This window comes from Saccostrea cucullata, unplaced genomic scaffold (genome assembly GCF_032062105.1).
Source record: "Saccostrea cucullata isolate Sc308-1 unplaced genomic scaffold, CSIRO_AGI_Scuc_v1 ctg2035, whole genome shotgun sequence".
Lineage (NCBI taxonomy): Eukaryota > Metazoa > Mollusca > Bivalvia > Ostreida > Ostreidae > Saccostrea > Saccostrea cuccullata.
In genome coordinates, this window is record NW_026926195.1 from 129106 (window position 1) to 144647 (window position 15542).

At 32.6% G+C, this 15542-nt stretch overlaps 1 protein-coding gene across 1 annotated transcript; it reads right to left on the bottom strand.

Moving 5' to 3' along the window:
- Positions 1-776: 776 nt before the first annotated feature.
- LOC134271061 (multiple epidermal growth factor-like domains protein 10) lies at positions 777-14974 on the bottom strand. The gene is made up of 11 exons (XM_062753319.1): positions 14815-14974; positions 12952-13191; positions 12725-12862; positions 6498-6638; positions 5410-5550; positions 4985-5119; positions 4740-4877; positions 3793-3933; positions 1498-1629; positions 1192-1297; positions 777-1104 (listed from the first exon to the last, which is right to left on the bottom strand). Exons 2-11 carry the CDS (start codon positions 13136-13138, stop codon positions 963-965), a joined length of 1401 nt encoding a protein of 466 aa, XP_062609303.1. The 5' UTR covers positions 13139-13191; positions 14815-14974; the 3' UTR covers positions 777-962.
- Positions 14975-15542: the final 568 nt, after the last annotated feature.

Genomic DNA, 15542 nt, shown 5'->3' on the forward strand with positions numbered 1-15542 from the left:
TTAATCCGTCAACTTGTCAACCAAATATCCTGTTAATCCGTCAACTTGTCAACCAAATATCCTGTTAACCCGTCAACTTGTCAACCAAATATCCTGCTGACACGTCCACAAATATCTTGTTAACCCGTCGACTTGTGAACCAAATATCCTGTTTATCCGTCCACTTGTCAACCAGATATCTTGTTACTGGACTTGTCAACGAAATATCCTGTTAACCCGTCATCTTGTCAAACAAATACCTTGTTATCCCGTCAACTTGTCAACGAAATATCCTGCTAACCCGTCAACATGTCAAACAAAAGTCTTGTTAACCCGTCGACTTGTCAAACAAATATTCTGTTAACCCATCAATTTGTAAACAAAATATCCTGTTAACCCGTCGACTTGTCAACCAAATATCATGCTAATCTATCAACTTGTCAACCAAATATCTTGTTAACCCGTCGACTTGTCAACCAAATATCCTGTTAACCTGTCGACCTGTCAACCAAATATCCTCTCAGTTGATCCGTCAAACCTTCTCTTGTCTTTCTCCGTCCACCTGCCTACATGTCCATACATTATCCAAAAGAATTTAAACTATAGAACATTTCTTAAAATACCCTTGATTTTTTCAGCATGGTCCATTAATTCTCAAAACCATTGGCGTATGAAAATATTTTCTGGAACTACTTACCCATATATCCGAGTTGAGTCGTCGTTATAAAGAAGACAAAAAATATAACTTTTTTGATTTAATTAGGGCTAATTGACACAGCTAGATACATTTTCTCTTCTTTCCACACATCTACAGAAGATCTACACAATACATGTAACAAATGAGATAATACCTACTTTACCATGCATACTGGTCTTTAACCAAGAATAATAATAAGGTAAAATCTTGGATCATTTGATAGATAAGCATTGTTGTTCTTATATATCATTATAATTTTGATAAAGAGATTTATGGTCTTTCGTAGTCAATGTAGCTCTTCGTAGCAGAAAGATCGGTCTACTGTTTCCAAATCTTGATAGTGTACATCCATAGAATTTTCAGTACTTAATGGCTCCATGTTCTGTTTTGTTGTTCTTGATTCAGTTTTTCTCTTGATTTGAATCGTTCTAAATAGAAAAATAACGAATTCGATGCTTATGAAATGAAATTACTGTCAAAAAATCCCCTTTACCAGGTAAATATCTCCCTCTTACCTGATCAAGAAGACTACAGAGCAAAGCAGTAAGAAATTAAACCCAACAGAGAAAATCAGTGCGACTGTTTTGCTATTTGTTTCACCGTTCTGTTCCCCTCTGAGTACTGAAAATACACAAATTATGTAAATATGAATCATAAACATATCTATAATTTTGTATAATCAATTTCTTATGTTTGCTGAAATATGATGCTGTTATCGATGGATCCGGAGTGCAAAAGTACAGTCATCAAGGTTTATGTTCAGGACTAAGCTTAAACAAAAAAAAAATTACTCAAATTATTGATGAGCTTAAAATACTTACATTCCTTGCAATAAGGATCATTCGAAAAGCCAGGGGAACAGTAACATATTCCACTAACATGGTTACAAGTGTTCGTGCAGTTTTCTGAACACCGACGCAAGCAATTTGTACCAAAGTATCCTTCCACACATTCTAACATAATTTAAAATGCATATTTTAGGAAAAATATGTATACAGTTCAAGAAAAATATACTCAAACTAATAAATATAGTAAAAGATATTTTTTTTTTCATTATATATAATAAACATCTTTTATCATTAATTATATTCAAGTCACTTTAGGGATGAGCTATTTCCCAAAATTTATTACATTCATTAGAAGGAAGATCTTTCGTTCCAAAGGCTGTATAAACATCTCTATTATGGTGAAATATATTATATTATATAGGTTATAAATAGTTTCTAATAAAATACTACCGAAAAAATTTATCTAGAGAATTTTAGTGTTCAATATCTTGACGTTTTATTGAACGCTGAGTTTGTATTACGTATATGAGTATGCCCGAAACATTCCATATACGAGCGTTCAATATCGAACGCCTCGTTGTAAACAAAAAAGTCGTCTAGTCGAATTCTAAGAACTAAATTATAGAAAGGGAGTGTTATCTATGTAAGATGTGTTTATTTTTGTTTTTACACAAAAAGGAAATTATTTATATAAAAAAATAGTACGTATTAGACCCATTAAGACCTAAATAAGCAAATCATAACGCTCGGTAGGCTCATCAGAATGATGCGATACTGCAAACGTGGAAATTTTGACGACGTGCTAATTTTGACTATATCGGCGATTTTTCTTTTCTCGTCAAAATTTACACTCGTCAAACTTCAAATCATATTACAGTCCTTTAGATCGCTTAAAAAAATGAGGTGTTGAAATTTTTTTCACACAATTTCTTTTAAGCGATCCAAAAGCCTGTGAATCTTAAATATAGCCTCACAACAGGCATGGACCATTATAAACATTACCGTTTAATTTTCTCGGCTTTCCCCTATTTAAATTAGATCAAATTTACTGTTAATTTCCTTTGTAATTAGTTATAAAAACACAGTGATATATAATCACTCTTATTAAACCATTGAATTTTTTACTAGTGTATCAAATACTGCATGCGTAACTTAGCGTGATTATCACGCCGTGTAAATTGACCTAGTTTGTCACCTCAAGTAACTGACCCCTTATAATGAAAACAGATTACAAGAGGGCAACTATTTAATCAAATCTTACACACTTAGATAGTTTGTACAATCGTACACACCATGCACACTGCTGTACAAAAATTAAATTTTAGTGATTCTAACGCTGCCTTTGTCTCCCCGTGAATTCAAAGATCACAGAACTCTTGATTAAATATTTTGTCAAAATTAACACTCGTCAATTTTTTTAACCAAAAAATCGTCAATTTTTTAACACTTACAGGACAGGCGTTGATTTAAATACCGATACTAAAAAATCATTAATTTGAGATTTTATTATAGTAATTAAAATTATTATTACAAATTATTACAAAATGTTTTAGCTATATAATAAAGGAGTTATTGAACTTATATTGGTGAATATTGACACCTGTTGGCTGTACAAATACACTCGCAAGTTCGAGCATTTGTACTGCCATTTTGTGCCAATATTCACCACTATAAGTTCAATAACCCTATATTATTAAATACTTCTATGCATGTTTATGTTGTTTATATTTCTTAAGATTCAAACTGTGACCCAAACAGAAAGATCCTGATTGTTTTGCACAACATAGTGATAAATTTTACAAGCGATCAAAAATAAGCAGAGTAGACAGACAAGTCAGATAGAAAGGAGAAGGTAAAACACTTCGGAACTATGCATCTCAGTGTAAAACATTTTCATTTGTCAAGGAATGTCTTTCCTTATGGCAACTTCATAAGAGTTACAAATTTTCGAGAGGGACATTAAACAACATTACAAAAAAAAAATCAGATAAATTTTCCTTATATGGCAATATGAATTAAATTCAGTTACAGCTTTCAATGGAACGTGATTGTACTTGCATCATGGAAGCAAACTGCACAACACTATTCTAGACATATATCTAGACATAACGTAACGTCGTCATGTACATTATGTTTTGTTACCACTTTATTTTTCTTTGTAACACGTATAAAAATAAAATATAAATACATTGTATGAAAGATATAATATCCTATTAGAGTTTGGTTGAGGTATGACATGAAGTTGCTTCATGATCGGATCTACTATATACAATTGAAATTCTAAAAAAAATATGTATATCATAAATTCACGAGTTATGTCTTACGTACTTAAGTCGCAGAAGGATCCATTATATCCGTCTGCGCATCCTTTTGCACAAATTCCAGTCACGTGATTACAAGTATCCGATCCTGCACAATGACCACTACATTTGTATTTACATTTTGGTCCGAAAGTCATTGGTGAACATTCTGAAATTCATGCAGTAAGCTATTATAATGTAGAACAAGATACAATAAATAAATTTTGATTCGCGTAGCTTTATTAAAATATGCAGGATAAGGTTTTCAAAGTTTTTGAAGAGGTAGCCTTTTTAAAAATAGTTATGAACTTTTTACTTTATTTAATACCCCGGAGCAGAGAAAAACATTTTCAAAAAGAAAAAAAAACGCATTTTCACTTTATGACATAAAAAGCCCTGTCCTAGCACCAGAACCCTGACCATAGGGCCATAAATTTCACAAATTTGGTAGAGTGCAAGGACTCTATTCCTATTACAATCAAGCAAACAGTTTCATTGACTACTTGATGTCCAGTAGTAAAGAAAAAGATTTTTCAAAGATTACATTCATTTTGGTTGTTTTGGCCCCACCCATCAGGCCCCAGATATTTGGGAAAATGAAATTTACAATTTTTGTTCATCATTACCAATAGATGCGTTTTGCCAAATTTGGTTGAAATAGATTTTATAATTAGTGATTGAAGAGGAGAAACTGAAAATGTTAAATTATAATCCACGATGTACGATGACGGAAGAAAACGGAGAGCAATAGGTCAACTGAGTTTACTCAAGTGACAAAAAAGGTTTCAAGTTTAAAGACAATGGCTAGGACGACAGAAGACATGCGAAAGACGTACGCCGTGCACTCTGTGATCAGAAAAGCTTTATGTTTGTGTGATTTATGCTGGGAATAAAGAAAATGCATGCGTACACAATACTTGTATGGACTTTGAATGAGAGAAATGAAAATATCACATAGACAGAAAAGAACCATACCTTCAGAACACTTGGGGTTTTCCCAACCTGGAATACATCCATATTTACATGCACCCATTTCGTGGTCACAAGACTGGTTTACGCAATTTAAGCTGCAATCTTTAGAACAATTATTCCCGTATCGACCAAAGCGGCAAACTTAGAAAAAATATTGAAGAGAAATTAATAATAAACACAAATAAATTAACAAACAGATAAATATTTTTTGTGAATATATATATATATATTTTTGTAAATCTTCTTACGTTTATCACATTTTTCGCCATGGTAGCCAGCTTTACAACCAGCATTACAATTCCCTGTCACATGATTGCAAGCACTCTTGCAGGTAAAACTACACTTTTCTGAACAGTTCTGACCAAAAAATCCGAAGGGACATACTGAACAAAAACAAAAACAAAATAGATTTCCTTTACACAAATGAGCAGCAAATTAATGCAAAGAATGAACTTTTTTATTGCTTATATTTGCTAATATCATCATCTTATGCATGGCGGATTTAGACTAGACATTATACCATGGTGTCTGTATACAATTAAAGATGGACTTATGTGTGTATATTTGGATTGCGCAGGTTTAAAAGCTGCGTGTTCACATTTGCATAAATTTCTATACAAGTATATACAACGAACACATTGATAAATTTACAAGTTCTAGATTTCTAATTTACCTTCATCACAACGCACACCAGTATGTCCTGGAGTGCAGCCTTCTTCACATTTACCGGAAAACCGATTGCAGGTTAGATTACGTAAACAGTTTCCACTGCAGTTTAAGGCACAATTCTTCCCATAATTACCATTTTCACATTCTACAATATGAAGCGATAATTATAATTTGAAGCAACACTGCAATTTTTGAATTCAAAATCAAAATATGATATACGAACCAAATCACACACAATATGGAGTGCATAAGTTATTATTCTTTTTATTGCTTCTGGAAGTCCTTGTTTAATCCGCTGTTATTTTTGTACTGTTTAATGGACTTTTGAGCGCAAGCTCGAGTACTGTTCGTTATCTCCACACATTTCTGTTTAACGTCCCCCTCGAGAATAAATCACTCATGTGGAGACGGCACCAAGTAGAGCTGCAAATGTTGACCTATACATGGCACCCAGGAACATTGAGAATTCTAGTGCCAGCTTCTATCACGACACTTTAGGGTTTAATCAGCCTATTTTGGGAAACAATATTATGCGGAAAAGGGGGCGGAAAATTATCGGATATTTAATAAAATCGGGTAAAAGAAAAAAAGTTCGAATATTTTCAGGTTTAACCCATAAATCTTATATCTAAACATGAACGCAAACTTGGGCAACAAAACAGACAACTAGATATGGTCCAACTTCATCATAAAAGATCAATTATTAATAATAAACATTAAATAAAAGAAAATTTTACTTCAGTGAGCATAAACTGTTTATACAACTCATTGAATGTACGTCCCCACGTCCAACAATGAGATTCGAATCCGCAACGTGTACATCGATTTAGTCCGCGACTTTAGAGCAGATATTCTAACTACTGCGTCACGCGGGTGACTGCACTGCTTTAAAGTTGATATTATGTTTCATGCGCCCACGTGTTAATGAGTGGTTATTAAAGGATTGTGCAAACTTTTGGTCCATTCTTGACCCATAAGCACTGTAGTTCAGATATGCTGACAAAATTACTCTCATCGTTTGGTAATTGATTCCGCGTAGTAAAAAATACCATAGTATTCCTTTCATCAAACAACTTGAACGAATGTATTTACCTTCTTCACATTTCATTCCTCCAAATCCCTCTACACATCCTTTTTCGCAGTTTCCATTAACATAACTGCAAGTCGTATTATCCAAACAGTGTCTAGAACAAGTCCCACTGCACTCAAGTCCATAAAAACCAACCTCGCATGCTTAGAAAACAAATCTTAAATTGTGATTTAAGACATACTTTCAAGAAATATATATTCGTGTCATCTTTTAAGTACGTGCATTCCATCCGTGACGGTTACTTTCCTCGAGTGAAAATATACGATACATATATATTATTATAACAGTAACTTGATCCGAAGGGTCTTATCACGTCGAGTTGACAGGCGCGGATCATCAGATCTAACGAGACGCGAAGACGCAAAGTTTGATCTGATGATCCGCGCCTGTCAACTCGACGTGATACGACCCTTCGGATCAAGTTACTGTTATAATGATAAATTTATTATATACCCCCTCATAACTAGCAAAATATAGCAAAAGAAAACTTTAGAGATCAATTGCATAACATTTATCCATGAAACAAAGCATAATAACAAGGGACTTTTTAACGCGCAAGAAAAATAACGTCATATTTCTGCGTACTACGTCATCAGTTTCAGAGAGTGGTGATATGGATTCAGAAAACAACATGTTGATGATCCGGAAAATCGGATCACGACGTCACGTGATAGCGTAAATTCAACAGTAAAATTGGGTGATACACATTAGGTATATAATAAATAAATACACAGTACGAAGCTCATTTAAAAAATGCATACACAATGTTCCCCATCGTCATATTATTATTACAAGATTAAAGATCGATACATATTTGTAAATAAGCACATTTATTTTGTTGACGTGTGGAGTTTCAATCCATTTGATTTATTAGAACTCATGTTATCACTGAGCACTGTTAACCAACACTGTAATGTCAAAACCAACGCGTGGAGAAAGTTTCCAAAATTATTCTGCTTTTTTATTTCATACACAGTTTGTAGCGTCTTCTTGATTCAAAAAAAGGTATCCATAACACTTGATACCTTCTTTGCTAACAATGTTATTTTTTTACCGCGTAATACATGTAACTCTATTAGTTCCGCAACAGTGAAACTCACATCACATTTAATGACGTACTTGATTCTTTTGACAAGATTTTTAACTATAACATGTTTCTTTGCAGCCCATCCATCGTCTGATTCAAACTGGCTACCACTCAAAAATTGTGTTTTCCATCGTTTACAAATATACGGCTTATTTTTCACATATTTCCCGGTTTATACAGAATTTTTTAAGTTTGTTAAAGAATTTTCCCGAATGCAAAGCAAAATTTTATTGCTACTCGTTGCTCCGTGACGTTCTCCAACTTATGGTTTTTAGCCTTTTTTAATCAAGTCCATGTGAATATAGAAAATGATATCTTTTAAACGGAGCGATTTATTATATTACCTGATAGCATCATAAGCAATACAACAAGCATTAATTTAAACATGTAAATTTTATTTCGTTTCAGCTCCATTTATTGAAGGTATGGCTAAAGATAGATACTATAAATTGCAATTTAGTAAATTACTCAAATTTAACGTTGCTCCGTGATCCCATTTTTGCTATTTTTATAAAAATGAAAATCGCCGAAACATGGCTGAAAAATTGCCGTAAAACAATATTCAATTAATCAATCCATTTTTTTACTTAAATTATTCGAATTTTTTTTTTTAAAATATGTGTACCAAATCTGGATTAATATGACTTTAAATAAAAAAGTTAGGACAAAAGTCTGCGAACTTTTTGAATGACCCTCGTAGAATTGTAACAGGTTTGCTGAGTATCCCTCGGAAATTACTTTCATTCAAATAAAGTTTGTTCACAATATTAAAATATTTAACATTATACTAAACAAAACACTTTTGAACCTTAATTGAGATGTGCTTTCGACCATATTGAATAAAAAATGTAAACGAAAAAATGACTAACAACAATCATTTAATAAATCTGTAAATGTACGCAGGGTATGAAACATTGATTTCTTGAAAAGATAACTGTGAAATGAAGTTTCAAACGGGAATTTGCATTTATTATTGAGCAATCTAATAAATATTACAAGATTTTTCGTACAGTTACAAGCTTCAGTCTCAAAGAAGTACTTGGCTCTCCGAATATTGTACTAATAAGAAATCTACTCAACTACATGTATTCTATGCCTGGATGAAACAAAAAAAATATTAAGATTTTAAATTAAATTTTGTTAATAATATTGTACATATTCAAATGCAGTCATTTTGCATTGATCATTTTTTCAGTTATGTATCTAAAAACATGCGAGGGTTGTCCCAAAAGGTCGTAAACAATGATTATGTTTATATGCAGCCAAAACAAACCAAATTTTGCATAGACACAATATATACAATGTTGATTTGAATTGTGAGTTCTTATAAATATATCTTTCATATTATTAGTGTTGGGACTACTTATATGACGGCCGATATGGTCTGTCGGCGCACGAACAAAATTTGGAATAATTTATGCGCAAAACTGCATGTTACATTTGTTTTTATTTCTTTGGTACTATGTTAAAAACATTGAATTCAGATTTAAATCAGTGAAACCAGAATCTAAATTTTAATAACATGTCAAATTTTCATATAAATAGTTTTAAAACGGACGATTGGTGTCGTGATTTTCAAAGTGTTGTTGGAATTGAGTTTGATGAAAATAACGTCGTCAAACGCGTAGCCGACGCACGGGGATGTAATAAATTGTTTTGTTATGGTTTATATACAACAGAGAAGGTAAAGAGTACAGAAATGAAATTACGTACTAGATTCTAATAGAGGAGTTGTTTTTAAATGGTATGAGATTCAATGATATTTATTTATTCTTTATCGAAAATAGTTACCGCATGTAAGAAGTAGAGTACTGTTTGTCAAACGCAGACAGTGGATCATGTTCTGGTCCACGAACGACGTCAAACAGTGTGTATTCACTGCTGCTTACAATGTAAGGCAATCTTTCGACTAGATTTGGACTGAAATTTGAATCTGCCAAAATAATAATAAAAGAAGGACTAATGAATATAAATACGTCCCTTAGTCATGAGTGGTTTTTCACTTTAGAAAAATTATTGGATTCAAACGGATGCGTTGAAGCAGAAAAGTGATCTTGATGTTATAAGAGACATGAATATATATAAGCTTGCTTTCGCGTGCCGATGTACACTTACATTCTCTCTTTATTTTTTCATTATTTTCTTATTAAATGTGATATCATCCTGAATCTTGAAATGCATGATCATAAAATGTTACTTTTTGTTATGACAAGAAAAAAAAATTATTTTGGCAAAGAGAAACTAAACTGTTTTCCCTGTTTACGACTTTTTGGGACATTCCTCGTTTATGCAGTGATATCACAATTTGATTACATTTGTAATCACGTTACAAATCACACAAATCGGTGCTAGTGATGGCCAAGATTAAAACGTTCTCTACTAAATGAACTTATTGCATAATTCTTTACGAGAAAATGCTTGGAAAACGATATTATAGTATTATTGAAAAATAAAATCAATAAAAAGAGACCATCAACCCGCATATCCGAAGAAAATTTTCTATTCCTCTTCCTAATTTGAATTATATATGTCTGGCTTTCAGTTGGGACGGATAATTTTTATATCATATACTTGTTTGAAATACGCTTCAACGTTAGCGTAGGCCTCTTACATACACGAGTTATTAAAATTAACAATTGTACGTCATAATAGAACAAAATTAAATCAAAGTTGAATGCTATCTATCCCTAGAAAATCATTGTCTACTTTTTTGAGATAAAATTAGTACAAATAACTTTGATGTATTGCACAAACTGAAAACACTTTTATTTACTGTAGAATCATCATGGTTCATCGGGGACAGATGTTCATGGAATTCGTGGATCATCCTTAACCACAAATTTCTATCACCATGGACGTTTATTTTGTAAATATATTGATTCATAGAAAACCTTCGTATTTACGAATAATGCCTTAGTCACATTTCCCGGCCGATGGTAATCGGTGGTAATCCATGGTGTGAGCGATGCCCAACATTGATCCACATCGGCCTGGTAGTCCTAAAAGTATCAGTCACATTATCCAGCGATGGGGTATACGATGAGAAACCGATGCGTTTTTTGATAAAAATGGTGTGGTTACCTGCCGGACTTATGAAGGCCCAGCGATGCATTGCTAATCATAAAACGATGTTCCAGGGTAATCGGCCGATGTATATTACAACGCTCATACATTGGTGAACACCGTTGGTACCTCGGTTGACTATGGACCAATGTTTGGTCGAACATTGACCGATGTCTGTTGCCCAACACTCAACCCACTGGTGACCTCTGATTCAACGGACACTTGACGATGCTCGGCCATCCATCGGCCAATCCTTGAAGGATGTGTTAATGATGGGTTACCGATGTGGGGCATCGGTGGAGTCACCGCTGATTTTTCACTATAACCTATTTTCTACCAATGACCCCCACCGATTCGCCAAATGGCCTCAGTTCACCGTCCGATTACTAAAGGTGTCCGGTCGGCAACCACGCCATTTTTATAAAAAAAAAACGCATCGATTTCTCATCGTATACCCCATCGCTGAATAATGTGACTGATATTTAACCCACAAAAATACGTCTCAACGAATAGGTCAAAGAGCCATAGCGCATTTGATAGTAATTTTCGCCTATTCTAGTAGTGATTTTTAAAATACATTATTTAACCAAAATTTTGTCATACAATGTTAGTTTATACATGCCTAAAAGCATATCACACAAAAATAATATTTAAATATTAATAGTTCCCTCATATGATAGATATAAAAATCGTTCAGTTTATATGGAGAATATAGTAAATACTGAGGTATCCCCCTAAACAATGACAAACTGTAGCAAAAGACCACCCTTAACCAGAAAAACAACTTCTGAATAACTTTATTTGGATATGACTGCACTTCATTACATTTAGATAATTTTGGTTAAAGGTGGTCTTCATATTGAAAATGTTGAAAAATGTATTTAAGTTTTCATCTCAAAATTATTTTAAGATTCAACAATCTGTCTTAAATTTGTCCATCCAATTACAATGACTTTGTGGCGCAGTGGTATGATTGCTGGATTGTAGACATAATGATCGTGAGTTCGAGTCTCACAGTGCGTGTTTCTTATCTATGCTTTTATTTTTTTCTCTCTGTGCATTTTTCCTATGTTTTCTTTTATTATTTTATAATACATGTATAAATAATGTAAGAGATATATAATACAACATTACACCTTGAAATTATCTCTGGAAAAACAGTCCTAAATTATTTTAATGTCCCAAAGTCATAGCTGCTACCTTGTTTTATTTTCAAAATTTTCTAAAAATCTTGTTTTGAATAAGAGTATTGAACAAGTAAAATGATTGTCATGTAACAAACTTGCAACTATGAAAATATACCTGGTCCACAAATAATTACATGCATTTAGTTTGATCTTGAATTGAAAAGGTACATGTGTCTATAAATAGAAACAGGTGATTTCCTTTTAAATACTTGAGTGGGCCGTGTCGTCGGTAAGGCAGCTATGGCTCTTTGCTTTCCGACGAACATTGCACCCAACGAAATAAAATGATTCTACAGTAAACTAAAGTAAAAAAAAGAATACTGTTTAAGTATCTAATAAAACTAAAGTTCTTTTATCTTTATGTACTACGATTACTAAATATTTCCCGCTTTTGTATTCAGAGCGGTTTTCAGAGGCAAAAAAAAACTGATGTTTTTAAATTTGTTAAAATAACCCCAAGATTACAAACAAAAAATGTACATGTACATTTAGTTATTATGTCCTTACAGTTTCAACCTGGTTTGAAATAAGTTCAAAGATTTTAGCATCTTTATTTCTTATGAATTTATTTCATATTCTAGATCCCTTAACATCATTATTTAGTATAGTAAATCTGGAGATTTTTGCTGTAAATAAATTTTTAAGCAAATTTTCGAGTTCATTCCATTAGAAAAATATTGTTCTTAAAAATAATTCAACAAAAATAATTAAACAAAGTAGGGTCAATTACAAAATTTTGAAACGTAAAAATTAATCAACAGCATTTTGACCCAGATTCGCAAAATAGAATCGACGTAAAAATTTCCAGATTAACGGTATTTTAAATAAGATTTTGTATTTGATGCAATGAAACATTTTGATGTATTTTCGAAAAATCGTTGTATATACTCACGCTGATTACAGAATGTTCCTGTCCATCCAGGCCGACATCCAAGGCAGGATCCGTTGACAATATCACATCGCTGATTTTGACAATTAAGTGGACATTGGAGAGAACAGTTACTGCCATAACGCCCTGGAGTTCTGCAACCTTGACATGGAAATTAAAAACAAAATGAAATTTTAATCAATCTCTAAATATTTTTCATTAAAAAAAAATGCATTTATGAAAATGCAGACCTTCCACTGTAACTTCACACAATTGAGAATATGCTTGGAGTTCATAGACATCAGGATAATCTATGTTGGGAAGTCTCTCGTTGTAATATTTGATGTACCGACCATGTTTGGAGCAGTTTATGGTGAAATCCAAGGGTGGTAGTTCAGGTCCATTTTTGTAACAGAGAAACAATTCCTCTTGTTTCATTGTGTTTGATACGTACAAAGAGAATCCTGCAAAACGCCCCTTTTGTCTAGCAGCTAGAGTTGCATAAAGATAAATTTTGAAAACAACCAAATTTTAAGTAAACATTATTTCTTATGTCTTCATGGTCAGAATAATCGATTTTAAGATGTCTATAGTTGTAAATTTTGATATGATAATGGCCGTATTTAAAGTAACATATATATTAGTGCAAAATGTCTTTTTTATTGATTGTGTGTCGATTAATTTAACATTCCCTAATTTTTATCTGATAAAAAGACAACAACATATACAAGTCAAGGGCTTAAAATTTCGACCTTTACTCAGCACTCAGCACCATTAAGCAGTGAAGATTCTTTATCATGAGGTGCGTTTTTGTATTTATTGCCCTCGGGTGATATCAAGTATTTAAATAGATTGTATCACATATTCTAATATCATCTTTTCAAATAAGTGATATCATAAGTTCGAATAAATGATATCATCTATCCAAATAAGTGGTATCACTTGTTCATATTATTAATTTAGTTTTATCGCTTTATTATCCGAATAGATGGTATCACCTATTCGAATAGGTTGAATAGAAACAAATAATGGTGATATCACTTATTTAAAACTCTGGTATAATCTATTAAGAAGCTGAATAGGTTATATCAGTTATTCGAATTGAATAGGTGATATAACCTTTTCGAATAGGTGGTATCCCTTTTTCGGAGTCAATTTAAAATACGGCGCCTCATACATTATCCTGCGAACGCCTGCCTTGATTGGGATTTGAACCTACGTCTTCTGATCAAAAAGCGAGAGTTTTTATTACCTACTTCTATATTTTCTAAGGAGGACAATCTTCGTTTTTTTTTACTTGATACATATGTGGGTGCAACGAGCGTTCTCAAAATATGATTTTTGTCATTTTCTAAAGTTGAAGAAAAAAGAAAATTTTAAATGCTCGGAAAGTGGGTCGAATGCATTTTTCATCCAATTACGTTTTATTCTTTTATGAATATCATAACAAATTATCTTTCTTTTAAATAACAAACATGGTGAAGCACTTTCATTTACCTTAATTGTCTCCTTTTTCTAAAACGAAGTAAATTATTGATAAACAAGTTGATGAAACAAAAATATTAGCAGTCTATCGTAGAGTCGCCATTTCGTAAGTTCTATGTCGATACAATGACCTTGTCAGTAAATACAATTTATCATTAAGTCAAATGTTGACTGACGTTTTTCTTGCTAATTGTAAGTCCATTATTTATAAATTGAATTGACAACGGATTTTTCTATTATTTCCTGATCATGACAAGAGCACTAGGCGGGTGTGACCGGTCAGCAGGGAATGTTCACTCCTCCATGGCACCTTATCTCACCTTTGATGTTTTCGAGGTCCGTGAATGCTCTGCTCCTATTTTGTATTGTTTTATGGACTTTGATACTGAATACTGTTCGTTATCTCAATATCCTTCTTGTACAGTAACTCTGAAGGAAAGTTTCCACAATAATTTATCGTAGTTATGTAGACCTGTGGTTTGAATTATTATTAAAGCCAATATAAAATGCTCTCTCTCTCTCTCTCTCTCTCTCTCTCTCTCTCTCTCTCTCTCGTGTATTTGTATTCTTTTATTAATGTAAGAATACTACTTTTTTTTTCTAAGTACTTGCTGATTTTACAAAAGTACCATGTTGTTCTCCATAGTCTTTGAACTGTATCCTGACACTATAAATACTGACTATGCTTCCAAGGTCTACACGCCACCAGGACACGTGGTCAGGACCGTAAGGTGAAATAACCTTTGTTCTGGCACATGTTGATATATTTCCATCAACTGCATTGCTTGCCTTATAGTGACTGCAGCTAAAATCCTTGGAGCAGAGAAATATAATGCGTTCGTCTGCAGTCCGATTTAAAGACAAATTATCTAAAATAAAGTTTCAAATGTTATTATGTCAACACAGGTCTTTCTTTAAAGGTTGAACCATCCATGCTTTAAAATTCAGAAATAAATCAGAAGAATCAAGTCATTATACAAATAACATTCAGAATGCTTTAGACATTTATTAAAGATTAAAATATAAATATATTAGATATATATATTGACGGTATGAGGATCAACAAAAATTTGGAGGTATCAAACATTTGAAGAAAAAAAAACAGATTATCATAACTAACCTACCCTAAGTTAAGGTGTCAGATTTTAAAATGATATTCAAATCTTAATTTCAAGTATCAAATGTACAAAAAGGAAATACATTTAAAATCGATTACTGAGATCTACCAATAAGATAATTCTGTTTTTAGAATAAAGAAAAACATTTTTGTCACATTGATTCGTGTAAGAATATAAAAAGAATAACAGTTATGAGGAAGCTTTATTTGTTTGTTCAACGCCCCATGTTGTTTTTCGTC